We start from the raw sequence: 23,903 nt of genomic DNA on the forward strand, positions 1-23,903 counted from the left end.
TTTCTTTAACATCTGTGAAATAAAGCAAATTTGATTAAATTCTGAAGGTTCCCCTTTTTCACCCTATATAGGTTGCATTTCTGTAAATATTGACAATGCAATTTCCAATACGAACTCCTTTTACGGCTCAAACTGTACCACTTTTACTATAAAATTTGAAATCTTATCCTAAAATTGAAAGTTCATTTGCACCACAATTTTTTTTCAAAGGTCAACATATAGGGCTGTGCGGAATATTTTCAACGTTTATATGCCCTGAACTTCTTAGAGTTTAAACTAACACTTATTTTCTAAACTACCCCTACCTCGAATGAAAGGTTACCACAGATCTCAATGTAAACAATATGCACATGTAAATGTACTGGTAAAATTCCCAAGTTATGTCTCTGTGAGATGGAACACAGAGAGCAGAACTGAAAACCAGTATGTAAACAAAATTAATTTTCTATGAATATTTAAGATCTCCCCAAAAGAGGCGTGTTTTGAGAAACAGCTGTATTTACAAAGTGCAACCTATAGATTCGAAGTCAATTTATTAAACGGACAAACAGGACTTAGACAAGTTTAAACACATGCATACTAGGTACAATAATTTCGATAAAATTAAAATTTTAAGATTTTTTTATGTGATTTTACAGATAAAAAATAGTTTCATAACAAGTTTGTGTAATCAACTATTCCTATTGTATTCAATACATGTCACCTACACGTCATAGGAAGATTGCAAAATTATGATGTTGAAGTTGCTTATAGCATTGTTTGAGGATTTCTGTCTCATATACCAGATTTGGTAATGTATTTTGTCCGACATAATAATGTTTGTGTACAATCATTAATTGTCTTTATATATTTTCATACATATACCACAGACAAAAATTAATAACAAGTAAAAACAAAAACATTTAGTAATAATGTTTCATGTGCTTAATGATGTTTATCCCAGCAAAACGCATAAAGTCAATAAAATACAGAAGTTTAATAACATCTCTAATGACGGTTTCATATTACTGTTTTTTTTAAAAATCCATGTCATATGTTAATAAAGACAATTGCAGTTAGTAAAAATTCGAAGTAGCACTTCTCATCAAGGGTTTCTGTAAAAACTGGTTCGCCTCTCGACTTATCTCATCCCAGCGACATTTTGCAGCTTCATTTGAATACGGATTGGTAGGATCTATGATGTATGGCGCAGCATACCTACATATATAAAAGCATTCAATGGAGAAAACGACTGTAATCGACAATTTACCAGTTTCACGGTCAACATCCCAAATTGTTTGAGCGGTACGATAAGTTTGAGTGACTCTCCCTGATGATATTTTATTCGCAGTTTTTATCGTTAGAAACACACACGTGTGTATGATCTGTATTTTTTAAACGCATGTGTATTATTACTGCTTAAAAAATTTATACTTTGAGATGTATGCATAGTAGTAAATTCTTACCATGACGGCGTCCCTGTATCCAAATGACAGAGTAATTATATATTATGTTTATATCGTTTGCTTTTGACATGTTAGACAATGCTGAAAGCATTACAATATAATTGTTGCCAATATGTTAAAGGATTTTACATTTTCAAGACATTGATTAAACAATATATTCAGTACAAATGTGCTTAAACATGGTCGATATCATATAGAAATATGTGTTGTTGACCGATTTGCTTACAAACGCTTTCTTGTTAACAAAAAGATACGTATATGCTTCATTTCTTCATAACATTCCTCATGTACTTGAGTTTCAAGTTTTTTTGTATTGATTTTGTTTATTTCAATTGTCTTATTTTTCGATTTATAAATCACATTATCAGTATTATCTTGTACCTATAATTTGTGTGTGTGTCCTATTCAATGTCAATATCATGACATTATCTGTTTGTTTTTTACTTATCATAACTTTGAGCTTGAATATATATTTGGTATCCGTCCGCCTCTCTTTTATTTCAGATCAATGTTAAATATTGCTAAATCGGTGTGAAGAGAAAGATTTTCATTCCTAAATTTATATTTGATCTATATTTTTAAATATTTAAAAACAAAACATATTCCGTGCAATTAACCATGCTATTGTTAATTTGATAATAACAGCGTTGGCATTACTAATTTAAAGTCAACTGCCATTTTCCTGACTTGGTACAGGACATTTAAAGAAAAATGTTGGGTATTATCTGTTTTTTTATCTAGTCAAACTTCGCGCTTTTATAGCAATGTTAAATATAACACTAAAATGATAGGAATGTCATATAGCTGTATTTACCTTTGTTTAAACCCCTTGCTGTAATAATCGAAGAACTCAGCCCTTATGGCATTAGGATCAGCAATAGTTTCCATAACTTTTTTCAATGCATTTGTCAACTGGAATAGTCTAGGATCACCTTCCTGATTCCATAGATAAATGATCAGCAGTTCAAGTGCAAAGGATGATGGTGACTTCTGGGAATAGAATACTTTACAATCAATTTTAAATTTACAATAAATAAAATGGAAGCTGTATTTTTTGGGATCGTATAATGGTATGATGTCGTCGTCTGCGTCGTCTGCGTCGTCTGCGTCGTTTGCGTCGTCTGCGTCGTCTGACGACATGCGTCGTCTGCGTCGTCTGCGTCGTCGTCGTCCGAAGACACATTGGTTTCCGGATAATAACTTTAGTTTAAGTGAATAGATCTTTATTTCAGAAGGTTCAATACCAAAAAAGGAAGGTTGTGATTAATTTTGGTGATGATGGTTCTAACCGTTTAGGAATTAGGGGCCAAAAAGGGGTCCAAAAACAAGCATTTTTCTAGTTTCCGGATTATAACTCGTGTACAAGTATTTCAATTGCTCTGAAATTATACAGCAATGTTTAAATCACAAGTAAAAGGTTTAGATTCATTTTAGGGGTTATGGGGCCACAGTTTAGGAATGAAGGGCCAAAAAGGGGCCAAAACAAGCATTTTACTAGTTTCTAGACAAGAATTGTGTGTAACTGTATGGATCTCTCTAAAACTGTACCGCAATGTACCATATAACTAAGAGGAGGCAGGGATTAAGTTTTGAAATAATTGCCCAAAATATGTAGGAATTAGGGGCCAAAAATGGTCCAAAAAGAAGCATGTTTCTAGTTTCCAAACAATCATGACAATAACTTGTGTTAAAGTATATGGATCTCTCTGAAGTTATACTACAAGGTTCAATACTACAAAGGAAAGCATGGGATTGAGTTTCAGGGTTATTGCTTCAAGGGGATTTCAAAAAATTGGGGGTGGGGGATTTTTTTGTTAACCATTATTTTAAGAGCTTCCTTTTATTTCAAGAAGAAATCTTCAATTGTGCTGTATTATGCAATTGATTTGTTAGATCTTTGACCACTTTAATTTTGTGACAAAACCTATATTATGTCAAAATTTTTATCATAATCCAAATTCAGTATCAAGCTTGAATATTGTGACCAAATTTGCCCCAACTGTTAAGGGTTCGACTACTGGGGTCGTATAAAGCTGCGCCCTGCGGAGCACCTAGTTTTTATATCTGTTGTCTGTTTGTAATTTTCTTTTTGAGCCATGACGTTGTCAGTTTATTTTTTTTTTTATCTATGAGTAGTATCTTTCGCCCTTCTTTTACAAATCCTGGGAAAAAACAATTTGCATTCATGAGTTAGTACACCCCTTCCAATTTCAAAGATAACAGAACATTAACCTCATTGATAAACAACTGTCACAGGTTAATGCATTCATCTTATTACTTGCACATACATATCATTTTCATTTGAAAGTAAGGCATGTATTTCCCTCTTTGCGTCCATATCCGTCTTGGATTTATATCGTTGGTTCAGTTTATTACATTTTAAGTACACAGACACCTTCAATGTGCCTATTTGAAGAATAAGGTGCAAAAATAAAAGAAACACAATACACTTGTACATTGAAACTAACAGTAGTTTAATTTATTTCTTGAAAAACGAATGTTCGTCCAATACTTTGTTTTAATAATAATGATACCTGAACATTTTCATTCTTCCAGTACTTTACAAATCTGATTAGTTTTTTTCAGTTGCTCTGTTCTATCCTTTTTGATGAAATCTCTCTGCCATTTGGTTAAAGACGGAGTATAAAGATTACGCTTTGCTTCTGATGTTCCCCTCATTTTTGAGTGGATGCTCCTTATATCATCTGAAACCAAATCATGATGATGTTAACTAAGTTTAAGCTACAAGAAGTAAAGGAGAGACAAAAGATACCAAATGTTGTCCTGTCACACTCACATCCGCGGCTATAACGAGGATAAGCATAATCAATCTTACTATAGCACTACGGTGTTGACATGAATATCAATTATGTGGTCATTTTTATAAATTTCCTGTTTACAAAACCTTGAAATTTTCGAAAAACTAAGGATTTTCTTATCCCAGGCAAAGATTACCAAATTGGCACAACTTTTTAAAAATTTTGGATCCTCAATGCTCTTCAACTTTGTATTTGTTTGGTTTATAACTATTTTGATATGAGCGTCACTGATGAGTCTTATTTAGACGAAACGCGCGTCTGGCGTACTATCTATAACCCTGGTACCTTTGATAACTATTAACCCGCCAAAATAACATATTTTTCATGGAGGTAGAACAAGTGTTTAGTGGTAAAAATGAACAACTTTAACAATCAGTTTTATGATGGAACTTTTAAGAATAGAATTTTTATACAACTGACAATTCAATTTTTTAATTCTAATTTGTATCAATGACCTCACATCCTTGATCCATTCGGAAAGTTTATCAGATCTTAGTTATTTCAGCATAGAGTTAAGCAGGTTTTTTTTTTATTGTTTCAATGAATTGATCGACAACGACAACGACAACAAAAATACTTGTATGCAGTATAAACAAAAGTAATAGGTAAAAATATATAATTTCTTTAAATATATAAATTTACCAGATATACTATAACGGTACAAAGGTGAATTGTGTTATATAGTCTCTTAAATAATTTGACTCAAAAGTGATATATGTTTGCCAAATTTCATTATAGGTAAGATGATTCCATTTAAAATCCCACCTAAATGGCGTTTTTTTGTCAATGACAAAAGGGGATTGTACCAGAATTTTACCTTACTACAAATGAGTGGGGCTAAAACCTTAAGAAAGAAATGGACCAATCATTTGATTCTTAAGAAAAGTTGGTTCGGTATACTACGGAGGAAACATTTGTGTGTTGGAAAAAAAATTGTCAAACTAATAATACAAATCATTCTTACCATCTCCAAAGTTAACAGCTAGTAAAAGGTCAACATCTATAACATGGGCGTGACCAGCCCCAGGTTCCCTACAATCTATTTGGAATGAGACTGCTCTTTGTAGTACACGAACATTCTTGAATTGTGGACACGTGTTTAGTGCATCATTTATATCCCCCAAGATTGTTGGCAGGTCATTGTAAAAGTTATCAATATCTTGATACTCTGTTCTTGACAACAAAAACACAAGATCTACATCTGACTTCCCTTTTATGGCGGTTCCCTTTGCAGTCGAACCAGTCTAAATATATGAACAAGGATATTTGCATCAACTTAATATCAAGAACGATTAATAATATTTCAATTAGTACTAACAACATTTGATGTATAACAGATAATCGTGAATGTGAAACGTAGTTATATTTCTGAAGTTGTAAAAGCAAAATATCAAAGAAAACAAAGGTTTAGGGAGATGGGACTAGACAATTTAGAAACATTTCATTAAGCAAAAGTAATTGTGTTTATAAAACTTTGTCATTGTTAAGTAAGAAATGTAAAAAATATCGACCTATAAAACAAAATTATTGAATAAAAACGAAAATGCGTAAATCTATTAAAAAACAACCACACTGAAAGCATCAACCAGAAAACTGCGTTCCAAACTAAAGATCAGAATGTTTGCATTGATTAACCTTTAACAACAAAATTGCATTTGACCCTAACAAATAGCACTGCAAATTGTTATGATATGTTTACATTTGATCCCGGTTTAAGATGCAGTCAGTTTTTAAGTAACTAAGGTTTCCAATCATGACTGGTATCGTATATCATTTGTATATTATGTTATTCATTATGCAGTGAGAAGACGTTATTGCTGGAGTCAGATTATGAAATGAGGGCTCTTGCCGAATTCATGACACGCTTGCATACGTTATGATTGAATTGCAATATCAAAAGCATTATTACTGAAACAGCGAGTAATACAATATAACATTATACTGTATTCATACGGTTTGGTCTTGTCGGAGCGGGGGTGTCTAACGTATGCGGTACAATAAGACATTTCAAAGTTGTTCCGAAATTATTTGCTTTCGGTACAAAGAGTGTCGGAAGTAATAGAATGAATATGTACAAGAGGAAACAACATGTAGAGAAAATTTCAACTTCTGACAATAATTGTAAACAAGTCAAGTAGCTGCAATTGTTTTTTGTAATGTCGAATAACTCATATTAAAGATTAAACTTCATTAGCACACAAGAGTTACCACAGTCTAAATAGAATAATCTTGTAATGCAAAAAAAGACTAATTTCGTCAATATGTACTTGTAAATGAATGTCTCTTGTAGAAAACTCAGCTGTGTTCAAATATGTCGGTTTTTGTCAATTTGTTTATTTTGTTTGCCAACACATAGCAATAAACAATTCAAAGCGCATAAAAATTCATATAATGACATAGTAGTTTGTTCATTTTTAGATCCATCAAATTGTCAGTCTGTTATTTCTCAGTAATCCAATGTAACGTGAGTCAGGTAACAGAAATAAAGAAAAGTTAACTGTTTTATTTACAGCGCAGCTAATGAGTGTATTTGATGTAGGAGAAACAGGCGAATCGTCTAGAGTGGCACTTTGTAATCATGGCATCTCTAAGTGTTTTTAACGGATGATGCAAATGATGTCAGTTAAAGTTTCGGCTTCCTCACTGTTGTGTAAACATGAAAAAGCATTTATATGGTTCATTTTCCATAAATTATCTTAGAGCAAATGGTTAAAGTATTCGATATTAACTAAACCATATTTGGCACAATAATTTGGATTTAAACGCTTTTTTTGACTGAAGTTTTGTAAATTTTTACAACCACAGGATCGAGTTCCTCTGATAAGTTAAATGTAAAAGAACAGCGCGTATAGGGTACAAAATTAAAAGCCGTTTGTATTCGTTCTACATGCTATCACCAGCCTAGTTATCGAAAATTTTATTTTTACGGGAAATATCCCTGTTAAATAAATCTGAAAAGGAACCGTTATTAAACAATTAAGAAAGTACTAAGCTTTTTGTAACGAAGGTGTAGAATGTCTAATTTGTATTTAGCACAACTGTTCTATTTTTTGAAAGATTTAAGGCTTTTGAAAGTCGTCTTTGATTTGGTTTTTAATCAGATTTGCTTCGAATGACACCTATGTGGACGAAACGTGCAACTGACGTACATATCATTATACTTAAATCGTGGATGAGGTATTACTGCTAATATCATTATTTTATCCCTATTGAACTCTAGTTTCACTTAGCGTACGGTGTATTCAGAAATGAAGTTAATATCTTTTGCTTGATTGTGATTGCATATTCTCACCTTTTAGACTTCATCTGGTCTGTATTTTCCTGTTATGTTATTCTTTAAAATATCACCGACATTCCTAATGACACCTTTGCATACTCTTCTGTAGGCATCATCTGTTTCAACATTGTCTCTGATAAACATTTCTAAATCACGGTCATTCAAAATAGAATTAATAGAATCACTTGTTGATGGCATGGTGTGCTGGAATAAATTTGACACATTATTATCATAGTATAACATTATTATCATGTACAATCAATTGTTATAACTAACAGGTATATTTTTTTTACATATTTGAAGTTATTGACAGAAAAACGATATTATAGATTAAGTAAGAACTGTTTTATCTCTATATCCTCATCAAACCCTTTTTTGGTATATAATTTTAAAATCTGATACCTAGAATGGAAAGGACAAACACAAGGATGGACTCAAAGTTCTAAAATTATGATACATGTATCTCAATACAAAAATAAAACAAATAATCTTAACAAAACAGCAATGCAATATTCCATGCTTGTTTACATTTTTCTCAGACATACTTTTTTTCAAATTGAACGTCAATTGGTTGGCTGAACAAAACTCGTCAGAACACCAATTTTAATTAGACTTTGGCAAAGACTGATAGTAAAGGGTAATATTTGTGTGGTTTAATTTCCTCTAAACAAAATAAAACCAGTTTGGAATAATATATGAACAAGGACGTACTGGTGTCTGTTTATTGTTGTACCATCTGAGGGAACAGAAAAGAAATGAATCTCAATGTAAAGGTATGTTTCTTATTTCTTAAACATAATATGCGTATGACAATAATGTTTTCAGTTCTTGCTATGTCTTAAACTTATTCTCACATGAAACAGGTATGCCTCTACTCAGAGTAAATATGGTGGTGTAAACACGGTCATCATTTTGAATGCTATCTTATGAAACTTTACTTAAATCGCCCCGTAAGGATTGATCATTTAATCACAAAGTAATTGCATCAATTATTTCCTCAAATGATTGTTGTCAATAAAATTGGCCAAGAAAAAAACAGATGTGTTAAGCACATTTGTATTTTCATTAAAATCCTTACAAATTATGCGTTCTCAATGAACAAAACATCCATGATGCCATTTATCCACTCTGTCATGCTTCAATGCAATAAGCTGATATTTGAAATGTTGATTAAGTCTATTAAATGTAATTTAATGTGAAATCTCATTTTGACGTGTACAGTTGGGAAAAATTCATATATCTATTAAAATTTTGTTTTAAATAGTTCTACCACATTTCAGATTTAGTTCTATCCTTGAACTATTTTAAGGTATCAAAATCTGTTAATGGGAAGTACTGGCACGATCATCACTATGAACAGTAATAAACAGTTTCATGCTGGAACGGTTAAGAATCAATTTACTTGTCAAAATCAGTTCCTGGATGATTTTTTTTTAATTAACCATAGTAACCCTATGATCATATCTGACGTATTTTTGAACATGGTGAATTGATTCATTGGACAAATGAAATAACTGAGCAATCATTTGACAATATAGAAAAATGTATTGTGGTTTGGACTTGAGACATCGAAACTCGTGATAATTGTACTGTTATTGTTTTAGAGATAAAGTCCATATGGTCTCGTATGTAACTTTTCCTTCTTGTTCGTTACATGTAATATAAGTTGTCATCAAGTTGTTCATTGGTGGATTTCAAAAGTATTTTTATCAATATATATTATAGATTATCGTTTATTATATCAACGAGATTTATTTTCTCGCTACAACCGGTACGGCGAAAGCGAGAAAAGCAATCGAGTTGAGATGACCAATGATAATCTGTTTATCGCTATTATACCTACGACGACGTTGTTAATTTTATGTCAATTTCATTAGCAATTGCCTCCTTAGTTTCCAGAGATAATTTTCCATCTCAAGCCGGTAGCATGATTATCACAAAAAAAGATGAAACGAAAAATGCACAAAATAGCAACAAATATAATTACAAGTCTTTTATCTTCCTTCTATTGTAACAGTTAATTGTCTTTCATAAAAAACATATAAGTCATCTTTTTCTGCTGAGATGAAGCTATTGTTTCTAAATTTGGCGATTGACTGGAAATTTGACATTTCTATCAACAAACGTATCGTCTACGAAATATTGACCTGGTTTTAAAGGGAAATCCGATTTATTCCTTACTAATGATACATCATATTTTAACATAGTAAAAAACAATCTTGAAGTCACGGACGTCTGCAAACACTCTGGACTGATAAGATTTTAAAATATAAGGTAAATTGTCCAATAATAAATGTTTTTTACCCGGAGTAAGTGTTTAAAAGATAGGTGTACTATTTTTTGGATCAATTCGTGTTGGTTCTTTATAATTTAGTCTTGATTCGAATGTTAGGATGATTGTGGCTACATTTCTCTTAACAAATGTGTGATCCTCCTCGATTATATTTGAATATTTATGTACCATTTGTTTTAGTCATTACAATTACTAAATGTATTGGGCTTTTAAAGAAACCAATGGCCTCTATTTTATAATAACACCACGTAATAACACCCTCTTCTAAACACTGTAAATCAAAACAAATATGACTATGAATATAAACACATTCATTAATTAGATTATTATTCCTCTTTAAACCTGCTTAAGATTTTAGATGCATTACCGTTATGACTTCAACAGGTCGGTATATATTATCCCTCAGTGTACTTGTATCTTTGATACTTCTTGCAACAGGTTTGTATTCATTTCTATAATTCACATTGGGTAAAACTTTGGAACCGATAATGCTGTTGACTTTAGCCTTTCTCCTTCGTCGTTTCCTTGGTCTTTGTACCTATAGTTACAATGGGTTTAAACCAAGTTTTTTCGTTAAAAAAACAACAACATTAAAAAAAAAATATTAAAAAACATTTTATCTTTTTTTTTTTAATTTTAATTAGAAGGGATGCTTTGTGTCCTTCAACATATCCATTCCAGCCGACAACGCATGTTTATAATATTTAACGTGTGAAAAATGCTCCAAACTCTGATAACAACATGATTCATGTACCATAATAATATAAACTCAAACTATTCACACATAATAAATTTCTACTGGGTACCTACTGGCACAAAGTTAGGGTCATGTCTTTTTGTCATTTCATCGTGTCTCTGTTGGTCTTTTTCACTTTTAAATCTTCTGTCCTCTGTCCACAAATGGTACACAAAAAAGGGAACTCAGCTGGGTATGCCCTTCGATGTTTCCACGAAAACTGTCTCACCATAATGATTTAGAATGAAGCCGAAACGAAAGTAAACGTTTCTGAAAAGTGAAAAACAAGTTGATATCTTGGTAGATCAATAATAAAGAAACATAATGAAAATCTAACAATAAATATATGTTCATTAATCTGCACATGGGTCAGAGTTGCCTTCAAAGAATGTTTTACGTAAAATACATGCTATGAATATACAAAGACAAGATGCAGTTACAAATAATATTCAAACTTGCATACAAAATCACAAACGCCACGAAACACTTAAACGTATTAAAACTAGGAAGGTAAGTTTTCTGTTTTTGTCTTCATGTGATCAGGATGATTTTTACTCATTGGTGTACATTCCTCAAAAATTAAAATAGCAAAAATATTGAACATCAAGGGAAATTGAAAGCAGAAAATCCCTTATAAATGGCGGTTTCAAAGTTCTGTCGAAATACTAAACTAACATAACGATTTGTTTTTCAATTTATTTTTTAATTTCCTTAGAACTTGAAAATTTTAAAACGGACAATTTTAGAGAGGTTATCTAAATCATGGCAATTTCGAAGAACTGACTAAAGAAATGATGATACCCTCGAGGACTAATAGTCAATCAGCGGCAGTATTTGCCCAGTACTTGGAAAAAATAAAACAACATTGTATAGATGTATTGCATGTTACTTTGTACCTGTATAAATAAATTAACATTCGTTTAAAGTTAAAAGATAAAAATGTATATATAGAGAATATCGGTCATTTTATAGATATAATGCATGTAACTTCGTACCTGGATTAATGCAGTTACCCTTTAATGTGAAATCAAACATATATATTTAGAATATCTGTTAATAATTACACTTTAAAGTGTAACACTTTATTGTAATTAGGGAAAGAGGGAAACCTTTAGATGGAGCAATCGATACAGGATTAAGAAGTAAATGAGAACACCTTACATCTTAAAATTTTGTCGTGATGAACACTATATGAACGGCAGCTGTTTAGAAACGTTACGTGGATATCAAAGAATTTGGATGAATGTTTGAATTGATTGGTAGTGGCAGTGGAACTTATTGCATTCATGTTCAGGACAACAAAGATTTAAATATTAAAAACTAAATATGACATCTCCTTATTATAATTTTTATATAAAAAGTTGTCATGATATTCTTAATTGCAACATGACAAAAACCAATACAATAAATACAAATTATTAACTCCATATACTTACAGTCAAACTGTTTAAATCTAGTTTTCACCTGGAATGTTTACTTGTCGCTTAAGAGTTGTTATGAGATATTGAATATATGGCGGGTTGCAATAATTTATTTACTTAATAGATAACATAAAATAATCATACAAGAAGTCACGCATATGACTATTATTTGTAATGCAGGGTTCACACATTGCCGATTACAGATTACTACGGATCGGGAAGGGTCCGAATAGTTCGGCGAAGCACCCCGACAGTTAGGTGTGTCCCGTAACATTCGGGGAAACTGATCCGATTTTGTCTGGTCGGATTACAATCGTGCCTATGTCGTGACAGATTCTGCTGTATCTGATCAAAATCCTAACAATGTTCTGTGTATTCTTGACGGTGTCCTGTGGAACGGAAATGATCTGGAGAAATTTGCCATTGCTGTTTTTCTGCCGATTGAGTCCAGATTCCATCCAGATCTTGTCGATTGCGAACCGTTTTTGCCGAAACCGTTCCGGAACAGTCCCGTTGTTAATACGAAATTCGTCAATGATACCCATGTCAGAGTCCCGACATTTACAGAACACAGTACGACTGAGACCAGACAAAGCCGTTTACAATGCGATACAGCGGACCGTGGTAGGATTACGTTTCGACAGTACCTGATCATCCCGAGTATGCCGACAGTTTTCGAACGGATTACTTCCGTCAGCGTCCGTTCACTGTCTGGGGTCTGTCAAATATCTGTCGGATTACAGTCGGTAGAATCGGGACGCAGTCGTGACAGACTCGGTCGAATTTTACCAGGCGAAAGATACAAATTGGATTAGAAGCGGATTGAGAACGGAATTATCGGGATAAATTCGCTTGGAAACGGTTTTATTGGGAATATTGTAAAGAAAACAAATTGTTTGCTTTAAATAAATAAGTTGTAATGAGTGCAAAATATAATGTACCTCAATATCTAATACTGCTAAATAGTTTAAATCAGCTGTTTACTCCAGACTATAATTTGAAACTGACTATATTTTCTGAAAACTTTTGCAAGATCAAATCATTCAATATGCTTTAAACCAAAGAACGTGTGTTCACAAGTGAAAGTTAACCGAAATTACCTTCACGTTGAAAGGTAGGATTTGGATTATTCTTACCTTATATTAAAAGAATAAATGTGCATTAATAGGATGCCTGACATCATATCTCCGTAAAGTAATAATAAACAATCATTATCTATAACAAGCAACTGCGTTAAAGTGAAAGTAAGTATGACGTAACTTCGCAAAAAAATATATGCATGGAAAACGAATAAAATGAATGAAAGGAGGCTATTACTATAAAAACTACTGTCAATAATTGTGGTGCGACAGACGGACGTCTAAATTAGGTGTTGTTTTAATTTACTTTCAAGCAACTACTCGCAACTGTTAGTTCCGAATGCATTGCATGTTATTAGATATATATATAAAAATGTTAGTCAAAAGTTGTTAACCATATTATCAGGTACAATTTGAAATTAATTGTGATATCTAAAATTTTTGCAATACAGCAATCAGTCACATTACGTAGAATCGCACCGAAAAAGGCACTCTGAGTTCTAGAAGATTTTCCAGCTCAGCTTAAAAAAGAGATATAAATTGAGTTGAATTGCAGTTAAGTCAGAGGGCGGTTTGAGAACTGTTAAATCTCTCACACTGATGAAGTCGCCAGGGAGACGTAAGATAGGAAAAGAATACACCCAGTTATCAACACAGTAGTCACCAAAGCAGAGAAATCAGATAAACATAGCAGCTGCAAGTGTCTGGAAGAATCATCTGATACATCAACTCAAATGGTACAAGTGTTTCTGATGCTACATTTCACATGCAACCTTGCACGGCAGCCAACGGCAAAACATTCGGCCATCAAAATATCTTGAAGACTTCGAACGTCTGCTACAACTATGGCATACGATGACATTGACATTTTCAAGGTACAATCTTTAAGTATTTTCAAACATTTTATGAATATAATAAATAATTCGTTTGATATTTTCGTTTGAAATTATCTGTTAGCTTTTTAACAAATTTATCCTCTTGATTTCATTTTGAATTTATATTCATATTAGAAACAGGTCTGCATTTTTGTATATGTACAAGGGTATTACATTATTATAAAACATCATTGGAACAATTAACGAGACAATTATTTTCTCAAGAATTACTTTCCATCCCTTGTATATATAAATAAATTGTAAAGTGATACACAATGTACTTTGCTTCAAAGTATCAAGATAATTTTGAAAAATGGTGTCAATCTAATTTAAAATAGTAAAAACAACATTGTATCATTTTACTTGTGGATAGTCATGATATTCGAAAATCGTCCTGTTTATACTGAACGAAATTCGTCCGGTTTATACTGAACGAAATTCGTCCGTTTTATACTGAATGAAATTCGTCCGGTTTATACTGAACGAAATTCGGCTATTTTTTTTATGTAGGTAATACTAGTATATACATTGTTTATATAAATAAAACAAATAGAACTGGTATGGAATCATTTTACATTGTAAATACCCTCCGCATATTTTAAATTGATTTAGATGTTAGATAAACTGTGTCGTCTTTGATTATATCGCTTACAAATATTTCCAAAATGTTCATAAATTAAAGATACAGCTCATGATGTTTACACTTTAATAGTGTGAACATTTGCTTTGTAGTTATCGTAGGAACAAGTTAAATTTTATCAAAGATTTAAAGTTCTTATATTATATAAGAATGCCGACATTTATTGTTGTAAACCGTATGTTTTCTTTTCTTTAAATGTCTTATATCAACTTGAAATGTATATGATTTTATACGTTGTAATTGAATTTGAACTAAATTTAACTGAACAAAGCGTACAATATAGTATCTAGGTGTATCCCACCCTAATTGCTTTAGTTTCGGCCTGGAAATGAATGTATCACCATATCAAAATAAGCATTAATGAAATAAAGATTTATATGTGAAGGTTTAATGTGTCAATTGTTTAAGTTTATTAAGCTTTTCCACGATGTTATTATACTATATTACAATAATTTTCTTATAATTGTGGTATGATTGCAAATGAAACGATTATCTCCTCGAGTTGAAACAACGTAGATTTTGGTGTGCGATGAAACTCATTTTGGTATTATCATCAAACATGTCAAAATAGAGTATATTATATCTTTTTGGTTGAAATAACATTATTACGCCATCTTCCCTTTTCAAATATGAAGATGTGTTTTTAAATATTATATAAGATATCTTCCGTAGCGTTAATATTTACACTGAAAGAGTGAACTCATAACATAAATCTTTTGATGGTAAGTAAAGACAAAATGCAAGATATGATAGTAAATTAAATGTCTTGATTAAACATATGTGCTTACCCGTCACCCGTCACTTTGTACCAGGAACAATAAAATTTCACATGCATAATAAAATCTATATTTATAAATATAATACCAATCAATGACGTAATGGGTTTCTCCAGTTAACATGGTTAATGAAAGTTGATACCGAAACTCAATTGCAACTGTTACTTATGTGAGAGAGAGTCCACCATTGTTGAACACACACACACACACACACACACACACACAATTTTGCAAACATTTCATTCATCTTGAAAAATCTTTTGACAGCAAAGACATTTACAGCAATTAAATTTGAGACATTCTTAAACATGAAGACTACATGACTTCTTAATAATAAAACACTACCCTTTAAAAAATATATTTAAAAAATATTAACTTTATTATATCAAATCTTCCCAAAACATATTAATTCAAAAATTCATTATCTTAGATATTGACATATTTGTAGCTGTGTTAGTAGTACCCTATCAACGAAGGTTAGAGACTGAGGTTGAAGGGGGCAGTTAGTTTGCATTTAATCCATTCGCAAGTCTGACAAATCAGTTTTCATAACTTTATTTTTCGTGCTTGAAGATATTAATATTTTATAAACAGTTTTCTTTGGTTTTCTTAATATTTGGTTTCCTATGACTACAGTCAGATCAATTTTGATTTGTTTTGCAGTTTAATGATTTTCTGCATTGTTATAATCTTTGGAGTTTCTGCACTTTTTTGTTATGTTGAAAGTTATTAATTTGATATGTGATATATAAGTTTTTAATGACAAGTTAGAGATCAAGTGGTAATTTTGTATAGTTCAAATGATTGTAGTCCTGGGATTTCGAAAGTTAACGCAACACATTTGTTTTCACTACTATTGTTCGTCTCGTCATGCTTAAAGATCTTGCTTTGATATTTGTTAAATTGTAAACCCCTTTACAAGTTGTCAGTTCCATTACAATGCATTATAACCAGTATGGGACTATGTATTGCAATGAAAATACTCTCAGAATGCCTGTTCTAATAGGATTATGATTTCCTTACGGTACAATCAAAAGCCAAACGCAATGCATAATATATAACAAAGGAATTATATTGTATTTTCCTAACCCATACATTTGTTTTCAAACATTTGAAGTTCTTAAATAAGTAAACATGTTGTCGCTCTAAACGATAATTTCAGCAAAAACAAAATGTACACAAAGGAGGAGTAAAGGATACAAGAGGTTCAGTCAAACTCATAGATCGAAAATAGATTGACAACGCCATGGTAAAAAAGAAAAGACAAACAGACAAGTAATAGTACACAACACACAACATAGAAACTGACGACAAAGCAACACGAAACCCACCAACAACTGGGGATGCTTTCGGGTGCTCCGGCAGGGTAAACAAATCAAGCTCCACATGTGTTGCTCATGTGATGAAAAACCTGGTTAATGGTCTAATTCGGTAAGTCACATTCGTGAAAAGGAAAGGGGATTGTATTTACGAGATAAGAAATATATCAGATATCAGCTATAAAACAGTTATTCCATAACGGTCAACCAACTCGAATTGTCGTCCGTAAAATTTACGAAAGGATGATTAGTAGGCGATTTAACTCATCAGATAACCCAGAATTCTAATTAAGGAAGTTATTTTTTGAAGCGTGTATATAGTGAAATGCTACATATTTAAAAGTACGACTTAACATTATAAGACATTTTAAGTACACATAACAACCAGTTAAATGTATAAGTAATAACAATCGTTATGAATAGAGGAGCACCGTGATGATATATACTCGACACGGCGGTTATCGTATCCAAATAAAACAACGATCATAAAATAAAACTAAAGCTGAATCAATTGATTCGCGTGTTGAAACTGCATATTTCTGATGTCAACTTGTATTTGTTTCGTATATAAAAAATTATGAAAAAAAATATAAACAACACGTTATTAATTCTATGCACTCTTAAGATAGAAATAAATTTAAAAGCTAAATAACCCGTAAGACATAAAAAGTAGCCAAATCCATCTTATGTCAACTTCGCTTGAGGGCTTTGGAATGTTTGTTTCTTACAATTAATAATTTACTGACGGAAAGTTTTAGAAAGTTTGTTATAAATCATGTCAAAAATGAAGTATTGGTCTGATCAAACCTTTGGGACTGTTAAGCCACCAGCAGTAGTAACGCCCCAGTATTGTACAAAATGAAAACTACTTATTATGAATTCCCTGCGTCTGAGATGTTTTCTGGATTAACTATTTAAATATAACTTCCGTTAAGAAAACTAACAGAGGGCGATAAAATAACAGAACAGAAATTAATCTAACCTGAAGTTTTATATTTATATGCATTTTCAAAATTGTTAGGTTTGACCTTTTAACTTTAAGGGGGTGTTTACAAAAGGTCATTATTATGAACTGTGGAACTAATGCAGAACTGGTTAATTGTGTAATATGACTCATTGTAGTGTGAGAGATCGGAGTTCTGTTCCAGTTTATACGGGATCCGTGTTTTCCTTTGTCTGTACAGATGTAGTTTTTATTTTTCTTTGTCTCCTGGGTTGACTTTATAGCTCAATTTCTTTTATTCTTGACTGATACTTCGGGTTTTTACGGTCGAACGGAGTATACAATTCTGCGCTCTTTATGAACGAAAACAAAATTTAAGAAACCACGCTCTGTAATAAGGGTTTTGCCTTTTACTGTCTTTCTTAAAATAATAACTGGAAAGCAAATCGATATTTCCCTTATAATACAACATTTACAATCAAAACATAAGAGTTAAACTTAGCAGAATAAAGAAAATGAAATAAAATAATATGCAGTTTTCGGCATATCAGATATTTATTGAGCATACTTAAAGTTGCATCAAAACTCTGATATCATTTGATCAACTATGAAGACATCCCAGTAAAAGAAGACCAACTAGACTGTAGAGCTTTGTATGGGTTTGAACGAACGACAAATTGAACTCTAACACAATCTGTGATTAAACATTTTTCAAACTGGCCAAGTATGTGAAGTTATGTGAACTTTTTCTCTTTTTCAACATACATACACACAAACTAAATACTCGACCTTTGCCGCTAGGTAATTAGCTACACAGTAATATAAATGTTAATGTTATAAGAAAATGATAAACATGTTCAATATACTGCGAATTTCTTAATAATACAAAATATAACGATTGTATTCCTGTTTAAATCATTAAAAGTGAAATATGTAAATCTCAGCCTGGAGATACCTTTCACGTAACATGTCTAACAGATGACTTATACATAATCATAGAGCCTCCTTTTATTTTCAAATTATTAGAGAGGTATATTTAAAACACGTAAGATTTACTACATTTGGACGTGTGATCAACAAATTTTATGAAGGTAATTGATAACAGCTTTGACTTTTAAATATTTTATAAATTATAGCAGTTCAACAGTTTACAAGGCCAACGCTGACAAATACTGGAGAATGAAGCAATAACGTATGAACTTGTCATTTATCCAAACAAATATAATACTTTGGTCTGTTGTTTGTGATGTCCATTGGACGCAGCTCTGTTACATTGTTATTGTTCTAAGATATTTTTGTATTCTTGTCTTTAATGTTTGCTGATGTGCTTTTGTAGACAAATATGATGGGTTGTACTTATACATCCCATCATTGAGTTATTGTGATATAGTACGTTTTTGTATTCTTGTCTTTTATCTTTGCTAATATGCTTCGTCTATTTGCCTTTCTTGTGTTTCTTGAAAGACATGACGTGGCTCTGTACTTATAAATCCCGTCATTGTGTTATTGTGCTATAGTACATTTTATATTCTTGTCTTTCATTTTAGATAAGGTGCTTTGTCTATATGACTTTTGTGCTTCTTTGATACATATGACGTGGCACTGTACTTATACATTCCGTCATTGTGCTATAGCATTTTTTTTATATTATTGTCATTTAGCTACCAAATGTGTTTTATCCATTTGCCTTTTGTGCTTCTTTGTTACATTTTTTTATAGTGATTAAAAAAAAATTACAGACTGTTGATTGCTGTACCCCTATGTTTATTTTTTACCTTTTATTTCTGTTTGTTTAGTTCACACATCGTTGTCAATATAATGGAATGTGATGCGACTGTCATACAAAAGAGAGGTGTAGCTAGTTACATGGTTTAATCCATCATCTTCTAAATGAAAAAAAATGCCTTTACCAAATCAGGAATATGACAGTTGTTATCCATTCGTTTGATGTATTTGAGCTTTTAATTTTGTCATATGATTAGAACTTTTCGTTTCCCGTTTGAATGGTTTTACACTAGTAATTTTGGGGCCCTTATAGCTTGTTGTTCGGTGTGAGCAAATGCTCCGTGTTGAAGGCCGTACATTGACCTATATTGGTTTACTTTTATAAATTGTTATTTGGATGGAGAGTTGTCTCATTGGCACTCACACCACATCTTCCTATATCTATTTTCGGTTGGAATTTTTCTCGGAGTTCAATATTGTTGTGATTTCCCTTTTCTGAAAGAGAGGCGAAAGATACAAAAGGGTGTTCATTAGTCATTCAGTGATTAAAAGATAATAAACCCGGGTCACAAACAAAACCAGAGGAAAACAAATCATCTATTAGTCGAAAGCAACGGAACAACAGGAACACTGAACTGCTTCGAAAACAAACGCTAACATACATTGAAACGGACCCTTTGATAACTTCTGCCATATTTCTGACTTGGTACAGTAAATACACTCACCATTTTAGGGGAAAAGAGGGTTTAACCTGGTTTTCGTAGTAGGAAAAAGGGCGTTGTACCAGGTAGCATGGCTATCCAAACCTCACGCTAATATTGCAATGTTAAAAATACCGCTAAAATGACCACATTTCGTGACAGGAACACACATGATACAGTTCAAGGAAACTGACCCCAGATGCAAAATTGGAATGCGGTGATTTATTAACTAAAGTTAGGTCCCACGGTGACCTTTATTTTGACATTTGGGATTGTATACTTTACAAACACTTTAATTTCTTAACGTGTTTTTTTATAAGGACTGCATTTATTTTCACTCAAGTTTGAGCAGTCAAAAGGTTTGCAGTTAAAAATGCAATCATTACTGTCTTACCAGTATTCAAAACTTAGATATATATAGATATTTATCAACTAATATGAATTTGCGGGATATAGTTCGGCGTAACCTATATATTGTTGTTTTTTGTCATTCTAGAGGAGTTTCTGTGAATAATCTATTACTTTAAAAGAAACGAAATAAATCTAAATGATAGAAAATAATGCAATTTTCTGTTTTGTGATTTTTAACAATAGAAGACAGTCGAAATTTATATTTTAAAACTGCGCCTGTGAAGCTTTTGCTTAACTGGAACGATTCCTGATACTTCGCTGTTACTGACATAATTCTGTGTAACAGATGCTTACAATGATTTTAGTACATGTACAATTTCACTTATGCATATATTTTTTCTTCACAAGAACAAATTTATCAAATCCTGAAGAAAGTATGACGTATTTAGACCACCTTTGTCATCCGTATTCATACTTACGTAAATCTACTGCCGTATTTGTTTGTTACGACGCCATGTCTTCGTTTGTCAGCTTTCAGAACATGTAGTTTGAATGATGATGCACTTGGTGGTAGGCGTGACACGATGGCAATCGTTTTGGTTGGAAGTCTGATATTATGTAGCTTGCTCAAATTTTCTTGCTTAGACTTAAACATACTTATTTTGGGTTTCGGACACTTTAGAGTTTTCTTGCAGCACCGATCTACGTGTCAATATGAATTTTGTTTAATTTGTGATAAACCCGCGATGATTTCGATAGCATTAAAAGAGAGTTTGTTTTCTTATTAACAAAGATAGATGATGAGCTATAGAATCTGTAAGAGCATGAACTGCTGGTAAAGGTACAGTGGAGATCACTTCTAACCTCTCATTAGAACTGTCAGAATATTCTGTCATAGAACTGTTCTAACCTGTCCTAGAACAGTTCTAGCTAGAACAGTTCTACCCTAGAACTGTTCTAGGTAGAACTGTCAGGATCAGTTCTAGGCAGAACTGACTAAATCAGTTCTAGGTAGAACTGTCAGGATCAGTTCTAGGGTAGAACTGTCAGGATCAGTTCTAGGTAGAACTGACCAAATCAGTTCTAACCGTAGAACTGTCAGCAGAACTGACTAAATCAGTCAGGACTGTAGAACAGTTCTAAATGACGTCACTGCAGAAAGGGCAATTTAGAATTTAGAAGAAAAAATCAGTTCCAATTACTTTACTATATATAATAGCAGATTTTTCTATATTTTTTACTGATCAAAATTTACATATACAAATATCGGTGGATGGGAGGTTATCCAACTCATCGGAGAAATATTTTTATGAGATTGCAAATGAGACATCATTGTTTACGTTTCTTCGTTCCCCGTTTTTAACAGTCTCTTCGTAAATATAACTCTGCATTTAATTCAAGTAAATTTAATCTTAATTTACCTTGTTTGCCTTGGATTTACATTCATGATTTAAGATTCTGTTTGGACAAATGCTCAAACGAAAATTGTACAGTGGATGAATTATGGGATATCATAGTAATGAACACAGTGTTGTTAAACGCAAGAAAACTATGTACATTTGCACCTCGAGATTTGCACTGAGGTCTCAGATTTGCATTATCTCGTTGCCAAACTTATCCATAACGATAATGAATAATATCTGGGAGTCTGGAACGTCAGAAAAATATACTCGATCTGAACATGAATGAAATATTTGCCACTGGACGTAAGGGTACAAACAAAACCAATCATTTTCCTTCTTCAAATTATATTAACAGTATAGTCAGTATACCTTTCCAAGAAGAGAACTTCTCATACATGTACTTTTCATTTTAAAATAAAGTATATGAATCAGTGATGTGAGTGTTGGATGATGCCCTTAAATAGTTCTGTTTAAAAAAAAACCATCATGAACTACTGACTAAATAAAAATTCACTTTTTGTGATGGTTCATTATTTAATAATTTAAGTTTGGATGTAATGGGTCTTCTGTCGTTCTTGTGTTATCAGCGCCCATAGACATAAGTTAGTCATGTTTGTTCAATTTCCAATATTGCAGTTATTTATATATACTACAGTAAAAAAAATATAACCGAAGTACTGTTCAACTATATAGACTCACATAAAAAAGCAAATATGGTCAGTTTTGGTTGATGCGGTCAAAAGATTTTATTATACAACTCAGTCTGAAGTATGAAAACTACTGATATTTGTTTACGATTCAATACTTTGAATAAAAAGAGGATATACTGGCACTATAAATTCATGCGAAAAATTTTGAGATCATTGTTTTCCAATATTGCTGTAACTTGTATATTACAGTCCCTCTTGACCTAAAATTAGAACTGAATTACTGTGCAGTTTTATAGATTTGCAGAAAGAAAGAGAAAATAAGGTCAGTTTAGATTGATGCGGTCAAAAGATTTTATTACACGACTCAGTCTGAAGTATGAAAACTACTGATATTTGTTTACGATTCAATACTTTGAATAAAAAGAGGACATGCTGGCACTATAAATTCATGCGAACAAAATTTTGAGGTCTTTGTTATCCAATATTGCTATAACTTGTATATATTATAGTCCCTCTTGACCTAAAATTATAACTGAATTACTGTACAGCTATATAGATTTGCAGAAAGAAAGAGCAAATAAGTTCAGTTTAGATTGATGCGGTCAAAAGATTTTATTTCACGACTCAGTCTGAAGTATGAAAACTACTGATATTTGTTTACGATTCAATACTTTGAATAAAAAGAGGACATGCTGGCACTATAAATTCATGCGAACAAAATTTTGAGGTCATTGTTTTCCAATATGGCTGCAACTTGTATATTACAGTCCCTCTTGACCTAAAATTATAACTGAATTGCTGTACAGCTATATAGATTTGCAGAAAGAAAGAGCAAATAAGGTCAGTTTAGATTGATGCGGTCAAAAGATTTTATGACACGACTCAGTCTGAAGTTTAAAAACTAATGATATTTGTTTTCGATTCAATACTTTGAATAAAAAGAGGACAAGCTGGCACTATAAATTCATGCGTACAAAATTTTGAGGTCATTGTTTTCCAATATTGCTATAACTTGTATATATTAGTCCCTCTTGACCTAAAATTATAACTGAATTGCTGTACAGCTATATAGATTTGCAGAAAGAAAGAGCAAATAAGGTCAGTTTAGATTGATGAGGTCAAAAGATTTTATTACACGACTCAGTCTGAAGTATGAAAACTACTGATATTTGTTTACGATTCAATACTTTGAATAAAAAGAGGATATGCTGGCGCTATAAATTCATGCGAACAAAATTTTGAGGTCATTGTTTTCCAATATTGCTATAACTTGTATATATTACAGTCCCTCTTGACCTAAAATTATAACTGAATTACTGTACAGCTATATAGATTTGCAGAACGAAAAAGCAAATAAGGTCAGTTTAGATTGATGCGGTCAAAAGATTTTATTACACTACTCAGTCTGAAGTATGAAAACTACTGATATTTGTTTAGGATTCAATACTTT

The 23,903-nt window shown here is 32.1% G+C and overlaps 2 protein-coding genes across 4 annotated transcripts; both read right to left on the reverse strand.

Annotated features, from left to right (window-relative positions):
• Nucleotides 1–914: 914 nt before the first annotated feature.
• On the reverse strand, nucleotides 915–15,457 carry LOC139493267 (uncharacterized). 3 transcript variants are annotated; one of them, XM_071281500.1, is made up of 8 exons: nucleotides 15,381–15,457; nucleotides 10,645–10,840; nucleotides 10,202–10,372; nucleotides 7,557–7,745; nucleotides 5,229–5,508; nucleotides 3,980–4,150; nucleotides 2,260–2,435; nucleotides 915–1,197 (listed from the first exon to the last, which is right to left on the reverse strand). In XM_071281500.1, the coding sequence occupies exons 2-4, from the start codon at nucleotides 10,675–10,677 to the stop codon at nucleotides 7,560–7,562; spliced, it is 390 nt and encodes a 129-aa protein (XP_071137601.1). In that variant the 5' UTR covers nucleotides 10,678–10,840; nucleotides 15,381–15,457; the 3' UTR covers nucleotides 915–1,197; nucleotides 2,260–2,435; nucleotides 3,980–4,150; nucleotides 5,229–5,508; nucleotides 7,557–7,559. The 3 variants fall into 3 exon arrangements, with proteins under 3 accessions (XP_071137601.1, XP_071137602.1, XP_071137603.1); XM_071281501.1 differs by having other exon boundaries at nucleotides 15,374–15,411; XM_071281502.1 differs by lacking the exon at nucleotides 15,381–15,457 and adding an exon at nucleotides 13,128–13,251.
• LOC139492300 (2'-5'-oligoadenylate synthase 1A-like) lies at nucleotides 1,056–7,460 on the reverse strand. Its single transcript, XM_071280520.1, has 5 exons — nucleotides 7,410–7,460; nucleotides 5,229–5,508; nucleotides 4,005–4,150; nucleotides 2,260–2,435; nucleotides 1,056–1,197 (listed from the first exon to the last, which is right to left on the reverse strand). Exons 1-5 carry the CDS (start codon nucleotides 7,458–7,460, stop codon nucleotides 1,056–1,058), a joined length of 795 nt encoding a protein of 264 aa, XP_071136621.1.
• Nucleotides 15,458–23,903: the final 8,446 nt, after the last annotated feature.

This window comes from Mytilus edulis, chromosome 10, assembly GCF_963676685.1.
Source record: "Mytilus edulis chromosome 10, xbMytEdul2.2, whole genome shotgun sequence".
NCBI classification, from domain to species: Eukaryota; Metazoa; Mollusca; class Bivalvia; order Mytilida; family Mytilidae; genus Mytilus; species Mytilus edulis.